Source organism: Fundulus heteroclitus, chromosome 21, assembly GCF_011125445.2.
Source record: "Fundulus heteroclitus isolate FHET01 chromosome 21, MU-UCD_Fhet_4.1, whole genome shotgun sequence".
Classification (NCBI taxonomy): domain Eukaryota; kingdom Metazoa; phylum Chordata; class Actinopteri; order Cyprinodontiformes; family Fundulidae; genus Fundulus; species Fundulus heteroclitus.
The window spans coordinates 36,990,426-37,004,562 of record NC_046381.1 but is presented as its reverse complement, the minus strand read 5'-3'; the positions used below and the strand labels follow the sequence as shown (position 1 = coordinate 37,004,562).

The 14,137-nt window shown below is 44.3% G+C and overlaps 2 protein-coding genes across 2 annotated transcripts; one reads left to right on the top strand and one right to left on the bottom strand.

Annotated features, from left to right (window-relative positions):
- The first annotated feature begins 442 nt into the window (after nucleotides 1-442).
- Nucleotides 443-6,754, top strand: psme1 (proteasome activator subunit 1). Its single transcript, XM_036125259.1, has 11 exons — nucleotides 443-712; nucleotides 989-1,021; nucleotides 1,111-1,173; nucleotides 1,332-1,433; nucleotides 1,963-2,020; nucleotides 3,459-3,556; nucleotides 3,661-3,729; nucleotides 3,815-3,882; nucleotides 5,506-5,560; nucleotides 5,971-6,057; nucleotides 6,488-6,754. The coding sequence occupies exons 1-11, from the start codon at nucleotides 674-676 to the stop codon at nucleotides 6,566-6,568; spliced, it is 753 nt and encodes a 250-aa protein (XP_035981152.1). The 5' UTR covers nucleotides 443-673; the 3' UTR covers nucleotides 6,569-6,754.
- Nucleotides 6,609-9,582, bottom strand: LOC105918314 (fat storage-inducing transmembrane protein 1). Its single transcript, XM_012853374.3, has 2 exons — nucleotides 9,167-9,582; nucleotides 6,609-7,464 (listed from the first exon to the last, which is right to left on the bottom strand). Exons 1-2 carry the CDS (start codon nucleotides 9,451-9,453, stop codon nucleotides 6,792-6,794), a joined length of 960 nt encoding a protein of 319 aa, XP_012708828.2. The 5' UTR covers nucleotides 9,454-9,582; the 3' UTR covers nucleotides 6,609-6,791.
- Nucleotides 9,583-14,137: the final 4,555 nt, after the last annotated feature.

The window sequence follows — 14,137 nt, the reverse complement described above, 5'->3', positions numbered from 1 at the left end:
ACAATAATAATAAATGATAAATAAATTTCAACATTTTAAAATGAGATATTTGAATATTGCTCACGGCTCATATGCCTACATGTAGTTGTGTAAGGTAAAAATTAGTAAATTACATTACAGAAATCCCCTTGATTATTGTCTGATGTTTTTGACCGGAGGACAGCACGGGTAAGAGGGGGGGGGGGGGGGGGGGCTTTGAGGTATAGTGCCCAGGGGCACCACATTGTCTTAATATGGGCCTGACTGCCGGTATCTTCTATTATATTGCAGTCCATATTCTTATACAAACCCACGCCTCCTCGTTTCTTCTTATATTGTCAGTTCATGATAAACATTTCTCGTTTTTCTGCATTTACCTTTGAACATTTTCCCATCAGGGTCGCTCGTTCTGGGTGGAGTGGCGGAGGGATCGCTCCAAACCACAATCCCCACAATGCACCGCGACAGCCCGCAGAGAAGCGAGGAAAGTACGTTGCTGTCCCAAAATGCGCTCTACTTTCGTTTTCGCTTTTTATGCTGAGTAACTCCGAGCGCTTTCCGTGTTCTGCAAGGCGTCGAGTTACACGGTGAAAAACGCGTATTTCCCCCTTTTCTCAGCCGCTTCTGCCGAAGCTCAAATCTTTCCAGACGCCTGTTAATAATTAAAAAAAAACTTGTCGTCTAAAGAGCGGACATGTCTTCTCCAGGTATTCAGCTCGAGTCGAAGAAACAGGTGAGCCCCTCAGCTAGCATAACATGTCAAACAGGGCCAATTTAAGCCCGCTGGCCCTTTAAAACACCTGGACGGCGTGCGGGCGACGCCAACAGGTGAGCTGCTGGCGGGTGGGGTGTGAGGCCCGGATCAGCGGGCGGACATTGGGGTCGGGGTCAGGTGAGGTGACGGCTCAGGTTAGCTTCACGGCGGCCTGTGGCGTTGCGTTGGGAAACGTGATCCGGCCAGACGGTGGATCGCCACTGTTGACGCTCAAACGTCTCGTTTCTGTTGCAGGTGGATGACTTCTGCCAAAAGCTCTCCAAGGAGGTGATGTCTTCTTCGTGGCGTCACGACAAAGTTGGACTTTCTCAGTGATTTTTAGGCGTTTTTGTACTGATGTGATGTTGTCTCCACAGGCAGAGCAGCTGCTGTCTAAGTTTTTCCCTGAGAAGATTGAACAGCTGCAGATGCTCCTGAAGGTATGAAGAAGACCTCCAGGCGTCTCCAGCAAATTAAACCCCCACATTGTTTTCTTTCTTTTCTTTGCTTGTCAAAAGCTCTTTAAAGTGAAACCAAAATCTGTTATGGCCTGGCCGTTTTGTGAAAAATCATCACTGGTTTCTGTTTGGTGCGGCAGACATCTTTCAGCTGCGACGACCTGGCGTCCCTGAAGGCCCCGCTGGACATCCCCATACCGGATCCTGCCAAAGAGGAGGCCAAACGCAAGAAGAAGGAGGAGGTCAGTCCGTTACGCAGGAGGGTGTGCACCAGATTAGGGATCTGTGAAAATATGCTTCAAGATGTTGAAATAATCTGGATTAAATGGCTTAAATGCAATGCTTTCTTTATCAAACGTCTCAAACCTTCACATTTCTTTTCAATCCAGCTCCTTTATTCAGCTCTTCAGCTCATGTTTTTATTTTTGGATTTAAGCGAGGCACTGAAAAGGAGTCCTTGACTGCCATGGTAACTAATCAGTGTGAAATCTCTCCAGGATTGTGTGGGCCTTTTATTCCAGATGATGCAGAATAAGAAAGAATGAAAAATGTCTTTTTTATTATTTAAGTCTTGGCAGACGCTCTCACAATATTTAAACAGTCCAAATACAAACTTTGTTTTTTAAGTAAAAAAAGACATACTCTTAGCCAGGAATACTTTTGATGTATTTATTTTCAAAATTGGTTGAAAATGAACAGGAATATTGTGTCCAGGAGACCAACAGGCTGTAGAAACCGTGCGACTAGAGGCTTTTTGTTCTTGTGCTGCAGAAGGAGGCGAAGGAGGGGAAGAAGGACAAAGACGGCGATAAAGAGGAGGAGGATTCAGGTAAACGGGAGCACCAGAGAACAAAGAGAAGCTGCTTTCCCGATGTCGTTTCCCAGTGCCTTGGAAAAGTATCCGTAACCCACCAACCTTTTTTTAGATTTTCTCACGTGGCAAATACGGACGTGACCGTGTACCGTGGGGGGGCGTCACGCCGTCGGCCATCGCAACGCCGCGCACAATCAGGGAGTGAGAGGAAAAAGGGAGGCGTGGTTCTCAAAACTTTCTGCAGATGCAAACCTGAAAAGCGGCGCTAACCGATATATTCATGCCTATAACATTTCTACCACCTTTCTTTGAAGAGTGTCTCAAGCTCAGCCGCTGACAAACCGTTTGTGGACACAAATCTGGCCGCATTGAACTCCTAACAGTTTCTTCATCCGTGGTGAGGAAAAGCGTTCCTTCAGCATGACGCTGCCACCGCCATGTCTTACAGTCTTGATAATGTGCTCAGGGGCCTGATTGATTTTTGCTTTCCACGTGAATTAAGGGGGATGGCCTATTATTATTATTATTGTTATATATATATATATATATATATATATATATATTACATCACACACATCAGGGGTCCGTTCTTCGTATTTGCTTAAAACATCCGAGATCAAATGAGACATCCAAGATGATTTCATCCGGCTAATCATGATCCGGCTAATTGGGTTCTTCGAACACGCCTGTTGTTTATGATTAGTATCACTGGATTGAGTTATCTGAGACAACTGCGCGTTCATGCGTTTGTTTAAAAGGGGAAATGTATCGATAGTAGAAACAATGATCAGCAGCGCTGCTATTGGTTGTTCAGCATGGCCAAAGAGCGCGCACAGTTTTTCTCCCAAGCACAACACGAGCTTTAATGGAAGGTTATGCCGAATTTGAGTCATTAATTAAAACACCTAAAAATCTGTTAAAGCCAGGAGAGAGGGCTGGCAAAAAGCAGCAGACAAATTAATGCGTAAATACTGTCCATGGTAGATGTTTCTATCACTTTCTACAGTATTAATTTTTGCATTTTAATAATTTGATATTTACTTTGTTCTTTTATATCAGAGCCTCCACGGCAGCCACTAGAACATGGGGAAAAAAGTGAAGTACAAGAATATTCTACAAAATGGTAGCCTTTAATTATTATACTTTATTTTAAAAAGGCACTTGTAATGTCAAAAGATCCAAATATCGGTGTCATTCCTTAGACACTGGAAGTAAAGGACGCATGCAAACTGGGAATTTTAACAAAAAAAATCTTTATCTATAAATGAAGAACAGGCCCCAGGACTCCTCTCACTTCATTTGGTTGCACTGGAAAGGCAGTAGCGGTGGGGGGGGATGGGTACTTTTTCCAAGGCACTGCAAGCTGCTGATTATGATCAAAAACCTATGAGAAGTAAAAAAATAAACGTAGAGAGCGGCTTTAATCCTGCCCCTGTGTGATGCTGCTCCCCAGGGCCTCCCTGTGGTCCCATCTGCAGCAACGAGAGAGTGGAGAGTCTTTTGAACGAGGTCAAACCTGAGATCCAGACTCTGAAGGAGAAGCTCAACACAGTCAGTCTACTCTTTTTTTTTATTTTTATTTTTTTATTATTATTTTAGTTTATTAATGTGTTCTGTCGGCCCAATTAACACGTTGCTCAACGTTTTGCTGTCAGGTGTCCATGTGGGTGCAGCTGCAGATTCCTAGGATCGAAGATGGTAACAACTTTGGAGTGGCTGTACAGGTTGGTAACTACGTTTTGGCCTGGAGTAAAGCGGGTTCAAATGATCTGCAGCTGAATTTGTCAAACTTTGGCTCTGGTCTAACAGGAGAAGGTGTTTGAGCTGCTGACCAACACGCGCACCAAGATAGAAGCATTCCAGACTCAGATTTCAAAGTAAGCGCCGGCTGATGTTTGGCGGCTGATGAAAAGAAGCCGGTTTATCCATTTTTGTCTCAGATTGTTTTCATTCCTGCTCTTCGGTTCTGTATGGAATTGCAAAAACACGCATTTTGCTCCAACAACAGCTCTCGGCTCCTGTCTGTGGAGAAGCATTCCTGGTATGAGTCTGCATTAAAATATTACTGCCACAGTTTTGTGGTCTTTGCCCAAATATTTAAAGCAAAGACGAGCAGAGAAGCAAAAATTACCCCTGCTGTTAAAATAAGGCATTTATTCCTGTAGGTATTTCATTAAATTCAATCTATTTTTATTTTGATAGATACTCTTTTGCAACACAAAATGATAGCATAATAGCTGACATCCTACCGCTAAAGCTATAGTAAATATACCAGCTAGTGTAACTACAGTATAACTATAGAGTTATACTGATCTGTTCACTATTAATGCTAGTTTTCAGCTGCTTACTGTGCCGAATATTAGAGCATTCTGCTTTTATGGCTTTGATTAATGCAGATGCACAGCAGCAGGTGGGGGAGGGGCGCCAGTGGTCGTCACTCCAACAGTTTTTTTTTTTTTTGGTTTCTCATTAAAAGGTGTTTGAAGCGCAGGAACGGTCTGATGGATCATGTCAGTGGTTTTGAACCTTTAACTTGTTCTAACGGTAACTGCCCCCTCAGAGTGCGAAATACAGGGGGGTCCGGGGGGGCTTGACCCCCCCGATTAACCCATGAGACCCCCTGAAATCCTCAAAAGCAAAATTTAAAGGGGGTCTTAAATTGTGTCAAAAAAAATTAAAAATTAAATATTTTTTGTCACCAATGGTCACTAAAAAATTTTTAAGCTCAACATGTCCAGTATTTAAAATTCAAAACATTTATTCACAAATATCAGAATTAGAATCAGACATACTTTAATGATCCCAGGGGGAAATATGTTCTTTTTTATGCCAAGTGGAGCCAGCCAATCCTATTCGCGGATGCAAATTAGCCATGTGCGCGCCAAACAGAAGAATAACGTAACGTTGACAACAATTAATACTAAAAATGTTTAAATTTTAGTATTAGCAATCTGTTTCACTGTTGATGAATGAGAAAGTCCTCTCTAGACCTTGTATGTCTGGTGAATGTGAAGAATTGACATTAAAGCTAACTTTGACTTTGACATTGTAATGTTATAGGCCTGCATATTGAGAAAATTTACATCGTTATTGCGCAATAATCGGGAGATGGGGACCCCCCCAAATATTGACAGGTATTTCGCACACTGCGCCCCCTGCTTGGTGCTCATTACCCTCGACATGAAGCACTGCAGCTAAAACAGCAACCTGGAGCAGTTGGTAATAAAACAACGAGGCGTCTGTGGGAACCTGCTGTTAGTCTTTAGTGGACAAACAGATCTCGAGGCGTTTGTCACAGTCCAAAAAAAACTAAGATTGGAGACTTTTGTTTTCAAGTGAAGGTTTATTCTTTGTTACACAATCAGCGTGGATGCAAGACGGAACAGCTTTTTACCAGAGCAACTTTTAAAACCACTTTGCTGCTGGGTCCTGCAGAGAAACAATGCTGCGTTAACGCCGGTGAGGTTTGTGAGTGACTCCTCTCTCCTTTGCTGCGGCAGGTATTACAGCGAGAGAGGCGACGCTGTGGCCAAGGCCTCCAAACAACCCCACGTGGTCAGTAGCCGTCACCTTTATCTGAATTGTGATTAATCTTGTTTGCAGTTTGACAAAAGCCACGTAGGAGATGCGGCAAACGTGAGGAAGAAGGCTCTCTGGTCAGACACAAAAAGCAATGTGTAAAAACAAATGATAAAAGAAATACATTTTCCACCCTGAAACATGTTGGTAGCGCCATCATGCTGTGCGGAGGCTGCTACTGCAGGAGACGTGAGCAGGGTGGAGGATTCTTCAAAGTTTAGACCCCTACAACACTGAATATAAATGCATGCCACACTTTTCAGATATTTCTTTTAAATAGAAACTGCGTGCCACCTAGTGCGGCTCGGTCAGAGCGCCCCAGGAAGCCGGTGGCTGCGCCGTGTGTCGTGTGTAGACGGTAAACTCGCTCCTCCTTTCTGCCGCAGGGAGACTACAGACAGCTGGTTCACGAACTGGACCTGTACCAGTACAACGAGCTGCGTCTGGTGGTCCTGGACATCCGCAACACATACGTAAGACACCGTTCCCTCCCGTTGTCGCACTGTTTTTTTGTTTTTAAAAAAGAAGAAAAAAGCTGAGTGGATGTTTTAAATCCCATGTTTTAAGCAGGACGCCCCATCTGCAGGTTTATAAACCACATGTTTAGTGAAGCGGTTCCGCCTGCATCCGAGCAGCAGGACGATGAATGAGTGGGATCCATTCATAGTTAATAGGAAAGCAATTAAACTAATTGCTTAGCTTGTGTTAAACTGATTGCTGCTCCACATCCTGTCCATTAAGCCGCGCCTCTCGTCCCTTCGGTCATTGTCCTCCTGTGTGTGATGCCGGTGGCGGAGAGGCGTGTGATGAAAGGGACTGTCGGACTTGACCAGAGCTCCCTGTGGCTCACGTCGTCCTCGTGACGGTTTCATCCTGCCGTGTTCTTTCTCCCTGTCTCTCCAGGCGGTGCTGTTTGACATCATTAACAAGAACTATGACAAGATTAAAAAGCCCAGAGGAGACGGGAAAGCTCTCATCTACTGAGACTGCCGACAGGCTCTTTTTGTCGTCTGTTTTTTTTTTGTTTTTTTTTAAAGCAAATTACTGCTACTGTTGTGTAACACTGATTAAGTTCCCAAACCGCTGTCCTGACAGAAATGATCTCCTTTTCTCTCGCAGTGCTGCATGCATTTTGTCTCAGATTGCAAAAATAAAGCAACTGGATTCTTACGAGTCTCCTGCTACTTACTTCAAAACAAAGGTTAAGCTAGTGGCTGTGTTTAGCAGAGTCTGTCCCGGTGAAAAGGCCCTCTCCCGGCAAACCAGGGGAGCCCTGAGCGGGCGTTAGCCGGAACCATCCCTGATACAGGCCCCTCCAGCCCAGGTAGCCCAGAGCTCCTCCCAGCTGCTGAGCGGGCCATGCAGGGAAGTACGCCAGCAGGCACAGGAGCAGGGCCATCCACAGGAAGAGCAGAACCACGCACAGGAGGAACAGGGCCCTCAGCGGGGCGCCGGGGGACCTATGAGAACGCCTCTCCTGCGCCAGGTGACGCCCGAAGACGGACAGCTCCTCCACCAGCAGCAGGCAGCACAGGCAGAGGATGAGGGTTTCCTGCGAGACTTCATAGCCCCTCCACATCATGTTGGCTCTGAGGCAGGACGCCTTGGTCTGGTCCTGGTGCAGGAGCAGCAGAGGCTGCGCCGGGGCGGCCGAGCTCTGGGCGTCCCCGGCGGGGGCCAGGGGTTCGTAGCAGGCGCCGGCCGCGTCCTCCAGCAGGGTCAGAAGGCGCCGGCAGCCCCACCACAGCAGGCCCGCGAGGCCGACCCGAGAGAGGTGGCGCAGGGTAAGGGGGACGGAGCGGCGGGCCGAGAAGGAGAGGACGACGACGAAGGAGCCCACGAGGAGGCAGGTCCAGCCCCAAGTAGACCTGAGGAACTTCCTGTGAGGTGGGGAGGGGGGCAGAAGCTTTCTGTTAGGTAAACATTTATGGACTGACGTCTGAAGCATAAAAATATAAATGGATGCAACAAACAAACAAGGCAGACAACTGCAAAAATGTCTTGATTAAATCTAAAAATATTGGTCTGGAGCGAGAATAAGGTTATTAAACAGCTGAGTGGGTGCCATCTGATCTGGAAGAAGCACTAATGGTGGATGATGCCGTTTCTATTTTGACTGCATGATTATAAAAGGCTGCTCTGCAGAACAAGCCGCCTTACTCCGTCCAGATGCAGTTTTAACTTCACTCAGTCAGAGGCATCTCAAGGAAACCTTTTCTCAATACTAATACCTGCTCTTGTTATTCGATGAAATAAATGCATGAATAAGAGCATAAGGAGGCCGTTGTGTAAGCGGTGGGAAGTTTGGCTCAGTATTTTCTGCAAATCATGAGTATTGATGACAGCAAGGCCTGTAGCAACAGAGCAAGGATTTTTAAAAACAATATTTGGTCGCTCCGGTGTTAATGGTTCAGAGATTTTCTGTAGTCCTCGCTTGTTCTAAATTAGGCTCAAATATATACAGTACGTATGATGACTGATGTGTTTGGGATCATTGTGCAGCTGTAACACCGTTCCCAACCTTCTGATCCAAACCCTCAGATTCAAGGAAATAGTTTTGGGTGTCGAGGAGCAAACTATTAAACCATCCAGGCCAATCACCATAGCAAGGAAGAACCGCCTGAACCCAAATCCAAGCCTTTGAGCCGGACTGAAATTTACAGCTGCCCACGTGGACAGTGGTACCATCTGGAGGACGTGTATTAGTCTGATGAGGAAATAAACGGAGCTGTTTGTTAACACTGACCAGACGCTCAGAATCAGGGGAATATAGAGTCTATTTCCATTCGTGAAATCGCATTGTGAAAATTGTGCACGCCAAATCTGTGAAATTAAAATATGTTGGAAGATTTAGCTTTCCTGTCAACCACTGAACTAATTTACAGTTCATTGGAATGTTATGGAAAAGTCCCTTTATTTCATTTCAGGAACTCAATTCATCAAGATACACATTGATCGATTACACAGACTGACCTTTTCAAGCTTTTATTTCTGCTTACCAGGATGATTTTTCCGCTTACAGCTAATGAAAACACGGCATTTTGGATTAGAACACTAGACCAAAAAAAAACATTTTAACTTTCTGAGCTTTTAACTACGTTATAATGCTACTACTTCAATTAAGTCATGGCCAAAGTGGTATTTTGCTAGTTTCACGTATGTCGGAGTAATCCTCGTGAAAAGCTTCTGTGCAGGATTGCAAGCTAGAGGGCATTTCTGCCCTAGGTTGAGACAAAGTGGCTCTTTTAGCACCTGATCTGCAAGCAATTATTCTTTTTTGATACCATGTGACTCTTGGACCACTCCATGTGGGGGAAGGCATCTTTCTCAGGTAGCCTCTAGCTGACTTAGGAAGCATGATATATAGAACCTTTAATACAGGAAATGAAATGGGCTCAATGAAAAGTATGTTTAATAGTGTGTTATTTTCAAAAGGTATCTTTTCTCTTACAGTAAGCATCATCACAATGTGTAATCTAATTTATTGATTTTGACTTTATAGTTGGTACACGGCAGTCTCCATACGTAAAGTATTTGTTGTGGAACCTAAAAGCTAATCCCGTTGTTGTTGAAAGCACTCACCTGTACAGGTAGTGGTTGCCGTTAGCGAAGATGCTATACTTGGAAACCCAGAAACTCAGCACAGGCCCAAAGAGGACCAGCCCGGACAGCATGAGGTGAAAATGCCTTCGGACCAGGCTGCATCCTAAGACCCAGGCCAGGAGGCGGGTAACAAACTCCAGAGCAGCATTCAGAGGTCTGAGGATGAACCTGCCAGGGAGAATCAGCTCTGCGGCTATCTTTTGGAGCTTCTCTAAGTTGATTTCTGCTGTGAAGCTTTTGGAGGAGTTATCCGCCTTTGGATCCATATAAATCAACGCGGCTGGTCTAACTTGGGTGTTGTTTGACACGCAGGAGTCCTGTCGGTGTGTCTCTCTCTCTCTCTTTTGTCTATGAAAGGCACACCAGTCCCACTTTTCGGCTGTGAGGCACGCAGCAGACCACATGGTATATAAAAATACAACACCTCTGCCCCCTTTACCCCTAGAATCCCCCCACCCCCCTCTAAACACAGACTGTAAGAAGAGACGTGTCAATGCTTGCTCCTGCAAATGACCCCTTTATTTTCAATACTGGTCATTTTTAGCGTGTTAGCAGTCTAGAATGCTAAGCAGATTCCTCGGCTTCCAGTCAAACTCTTGTTTTTTTATTTTATTTCTGCCATCAAACATAAAGGAGTTCCACTGACAAAGATGATCTGGCTTCATTTTCTGACTCTCATCTTATTTCTTTCCACCAATAGAATCAGCTGTTGGAGGGAAAGCTATTTTGAGTCAGAAACTGCCACGGCGCCTGCGTTTGGTCCAACAAACGGTAGCCTCTCTCACAACGTTATCAGCCTTTTTTATTTCCAAGGCCGGTCATCAGGCCAAAGCCCGTTTAAGCCTTTTTTTAATTCCGAGCAACAATCTGACCACTTTCATTCCTCCACTCAGAAACTCGTGCTAAAAAAAGGGTCAGCTGGAGCAGCTACGCCCCACAAAGAGCTCAGAGATGCATTCTTTGACGGCGGGACACGTTTCAGACCTTTTGAAGTCGAACTGAAGTTGGTGGGTTTTTGCACGAATCAAATTTATTGTGCTGGAACAGTGGGTGGAAGTGAATCAGGCCCGCCAAAGAATCCCAGTCTAATTTTAGAGCGCCCGCAGCACTGCTGTCACTACAATGCCCTTCAGGCCATTTTGCTGTGGTTACGGCAGCGGCTAGTTGTCTGCTCCTCAAACGGTGTGTTCCTAGCAGCTTTGGCTAAGTGTATAATAAGTAATTAGCTGAATGACCTAAAATTGGACAAATTAGATTTTTAGGACAGCAAAAAAAAAAGTAAGAATAAAGGTTCACGTCCTGTGACTTTTTAACCGGGTTTAAAGTGTAATCAGATTTTACTCTTCGAACCTAAAGCCTAGATCCAAGCATTATGCACCCCTGTGCAATGTATGCAGTGGGGGCTCTAGACCAAATTTAGCAGGGGGGCCAGTGTTTTTTCACAGGGGCACAGAACAAAAGATTGGTGGGGAAAAACTTAACAGGTCAACATTTCATCATTTAATTTATTAAGTAAGCCAAAGAGCCAATTGTGGCTCTGGAACTGCAGGTTGCAGACCCCTGATCTTTTCTCAATACAGCAGGAGCTTAACATGAAACAGCTTAATTTTTAATTATTATTTTTTTTTAGATTTATTTTTTAATTATTTTGTTGCAGGATTAGGGTTAGGGTCAGGGTTAACCCCAGATTGCTCCCCAGGCGCCGCACAGTGGTAGCCCACTGCACCCCCAGGGGATGGGTTAAGATGCAGAAGTGAATTTCACCATTGTGAGATCAATAAAGTTCAATTATTTATTTTTCTCCTATTTTATTTATTTTATTATTTGGTAAAAACATAAACAAAAAAAATACAACTGATCCAAATGACCAGTCAGTCACTGTATATTTGTCAGCATTTATCATCCTAAGAAATTTAATATCATGTTTTTAGTACAGGGGCCAGGAACAGTTCTACAGGGGTACAGGCCCCGTTTGGCCCCTGTCTAGAACCGCCCCTGAATGTATGGTGTATTTTGGCTCATAATTACAATTTTATTTTTTTATTTATTTATTTTGTGGCTCTAGTTGCCTTTATTCGAAGGATGCTAGAAAGGAAATGCATTAACAGAGAAAGGAAAAGGTCTCCGTCTTGGGACTCCGTGACAACCGTGTTGAGGACTGCATTCATGAGTCGAGTTTTCTACCCCTGCACCACAGAGTATGATTTTAACACTTGTTGACCGGGTAGCGTGCTGGTTTTGTTCAAAGAAAACCAAAACTAAAAGAACATGGGGTGAAAGCCAAACACAAAGCGATTAGAGAACCTTTTGAGAGACCAATGACCTCGCTTCGAGGATGCCCAGAGGTAGTGACGCTTCTTGCAGCTTTGACGCGTGAGCCCCGGCCTCTGCTCTCTGTGCAGTCTTTATAATAGTTCAGTCCAGGTTTGACCCGTTTACGTGTTTTTGAAAACAATAGACTCCTCCTGCGCAGGTCAAAGGTTCCCCTAGTTATTGACTGGATATGTAAATAAGCAACAGGAGACTCATTCTGGGCTGAAATAACTAAACATTTTCTTTTTTCAAGCCTCATGCCGCCCCCTGGTGCAAAGGCGTCCTGGGCTGGGAGCCATCTTATTAGCCTTTTAATTAAAAAAACATTGCTAAACTGCTTTTCCTGCAATAGACACAATAAGGAGAACTCCTGTAGTAAGAATAGTTAAGAATGTATAAAGAGAGCTGACGGGTATAGTGCTGTGAGGAACACTTCCACAGTGGTTAGGATCCAAGACAAGATGCATCCATATACATCAAACACGCGTACAATCCCCCATCTGAAGGTGCAGCTGCAGGCCACGTCACTCTTTACAATAAAAGCCTACGTGTTGTCTTGTTTTAAGCTGCATCTGATAGCGTCTACTGCTGCCAGCTTCTCCTTATAGAAACAAAGATGGACTATTCCCACCTGCAAACAGACCTGCAGCATTCGAGTCTTGTGTTTTTAGTTTGCCTCCACAGCAGAAATCTCTCAGACGACATGCGTCCCACGTGATGAAAAGGTTTTTGTTTTTCTGTTTTAATAACATTTGGCATGTGGACATGTATCCAAGTTAATTTTTTAAATCCTCAAAGGTTTAATTAATTTCTGTTATTTCATTCAAAAACACATCACATGTCAGATAATCAAAAAAATATATATTTTTCACATAAAGTTCGATTGGTTTGAGATTTTCTTTTTCCCAGAAATAGATGAAATCATAAAAAATACATTGTTTTTCATTTACTCATGTTAATCTTGTTCCAGAGCTCAAATGAAAAAAAACAACTTAAGTGGGGCACATACTTTTTCCCCACAGCATTCAACAGTTTATTCAACTCTTTCATCAATATTCTTATATTTTGAAACATTACTGTATTCACTTTATATGCTTTTGTTGATTATTTTTCGTTTTGTTTTGTTTTGATTTGTGGAGAAAACTAATTATGCGGGACATCACCTTTACAGCTTTAAGCTCCCCGCTCCTGCGCAGAACCGTGGAGAAACCCGTTTACCAGGAAACCAGGCGGCTTTTGTGATACAATTAAAGAAAAATCTCCTTTTATTGTCACTGTAAGAGAACTGCTTGAAAGTGAGAACTGAATGAGTTTTATAACCACCCAAAGGTTGCACACACAGATCAGAGCGTAAAGATATTTAACATCCCCTGTTCAGGTTTTTACCACAAGATCACACACCATCAAATCTTCGAGACATTTCACAGGTTTATACCGCCTAACGAAAAAAAAATAAATCACTCTTGAAAAAGAAATCCTGATGAAGCATTACTGATCCGCTTTCCAGCTGTGGGCGACACCTAAGAAGCCGTCTGGGACTAGCTGGTCACGTTGCAGAGCGGTGAAGAGAAAAGTCTACTAGCAGGTGTACGAGCTGGGGGCTTTGGGCATCTAGAGAATAAACATGAGGGCATAACCTGCGTTACTCGTGACAGCAAATTGAAAACCGATGCAAACGTCAGCACACGGGAATCTATCCAAGCTCCCTCCGATGCACGTTTCATTAAAATACTATACATGTATACAGAATCATCATCGTGATCATCATCATCGTTTTTTTCTCCCTGCGACATCCAACACGTCTACCTCTGTTGGACCTAACTTATCATTACATCTTAATGCTTCTCTAAACGGCAGCGTTTCTGCAGCACATCTGGAGTTCAGGCCGAGTCCGAACGCGCCGGCCTGTTCATTCAGCACGAGACAAAGGGAAGAAAGATCCAAAGAGAAACGGGTGGGGGTGGGGGGGGGTCATTTAGTCGTTCCAAGACAATACTTCCCAGCCATTTTACACGAGTGATCGTTAATATCCAGCATCGACTTAAAAGGGTCCTGAAGATTGTCCCGGCCCGTCTGAGCTGCCGAGCTCCTTGCAGTCCCTGTTCCAGGGGCAGTCTCTGCCTTCATCTCTCGTCTTCTTCCACGTGTCAATCTCCTTCCTCTCCCGTTCTTCGTCCAGTGGATGGGTTTGTCTGTGCTCCCACAGCCGCACCCCTCCGTCCCACTGTGGACACAGCATCAACAACATCATTCATCATTTTTTTTATTTTTTTACAAATGTATGTCGTCAACATCCTTGCTGTTGGATTAACAAGCCTTCAACTTGTTCCCATTTAATTAATTTACAGCCACAAACTTTGATGTATCTCACTGAGCTTTTTCAGTGAAGGACCAGGTCAAAGCACCACAGAAGTATCCGCTGGAAAGAGAATTACACTACAAATAAAAATCTGAAAAGTGCAGCGTGTATTTCTTCACTAAATGAAATCTGCAGTGACGGGTGACTAGCCGGTCAGAAATGCACAAAGCCGACTCAGGGCAGGCCAGTGAACGCAGCACGCCTAAGTACCAACAACAGCCTTCGGTGTGGACGTTTTCACTGAAGGAAACTCAAAGCACCCAGCGGCGTGCTTAAAA

Bases quoted from the DNA above. Each gene is read 5' to 3' on its own strand.
- psme1 (XM_036125259.1), top strand. From the start codon at position 674: ATGTCTTCTCCAGGTATTCAGCTCGAGTCGAAGAAACAG. The intron at 3,883-5,505 runs GTAAGCGCCGGC...TTGCTGCGGCAG, and splicing joins TTCCAGACTCAGATTTCAAA to GTATTACAGCGAGAGAGGCG. The intron at 5,561-5,970 runs GTCAGTAGCCGT...TTTCTGCCGCAG, and splicing joins CCTCCAAACAACCCCACGTG to GGAGACTACAGACAGCTGGT.
- LOC105918314 (XM_012853374.3), bottom strand. From the start codon at position 9,453: ATGGATCCAAAGGCGGATAACTCCTCCAAAAGCTTCACAGCAGAAATC. The intron at 7,465-9,166 runs GTGAGTGCTTTC...CCCACCTCACAG, and splicing joins GGCAACCACTACCTGTACAG to GAAGTTCCTCAGGTCTACTT.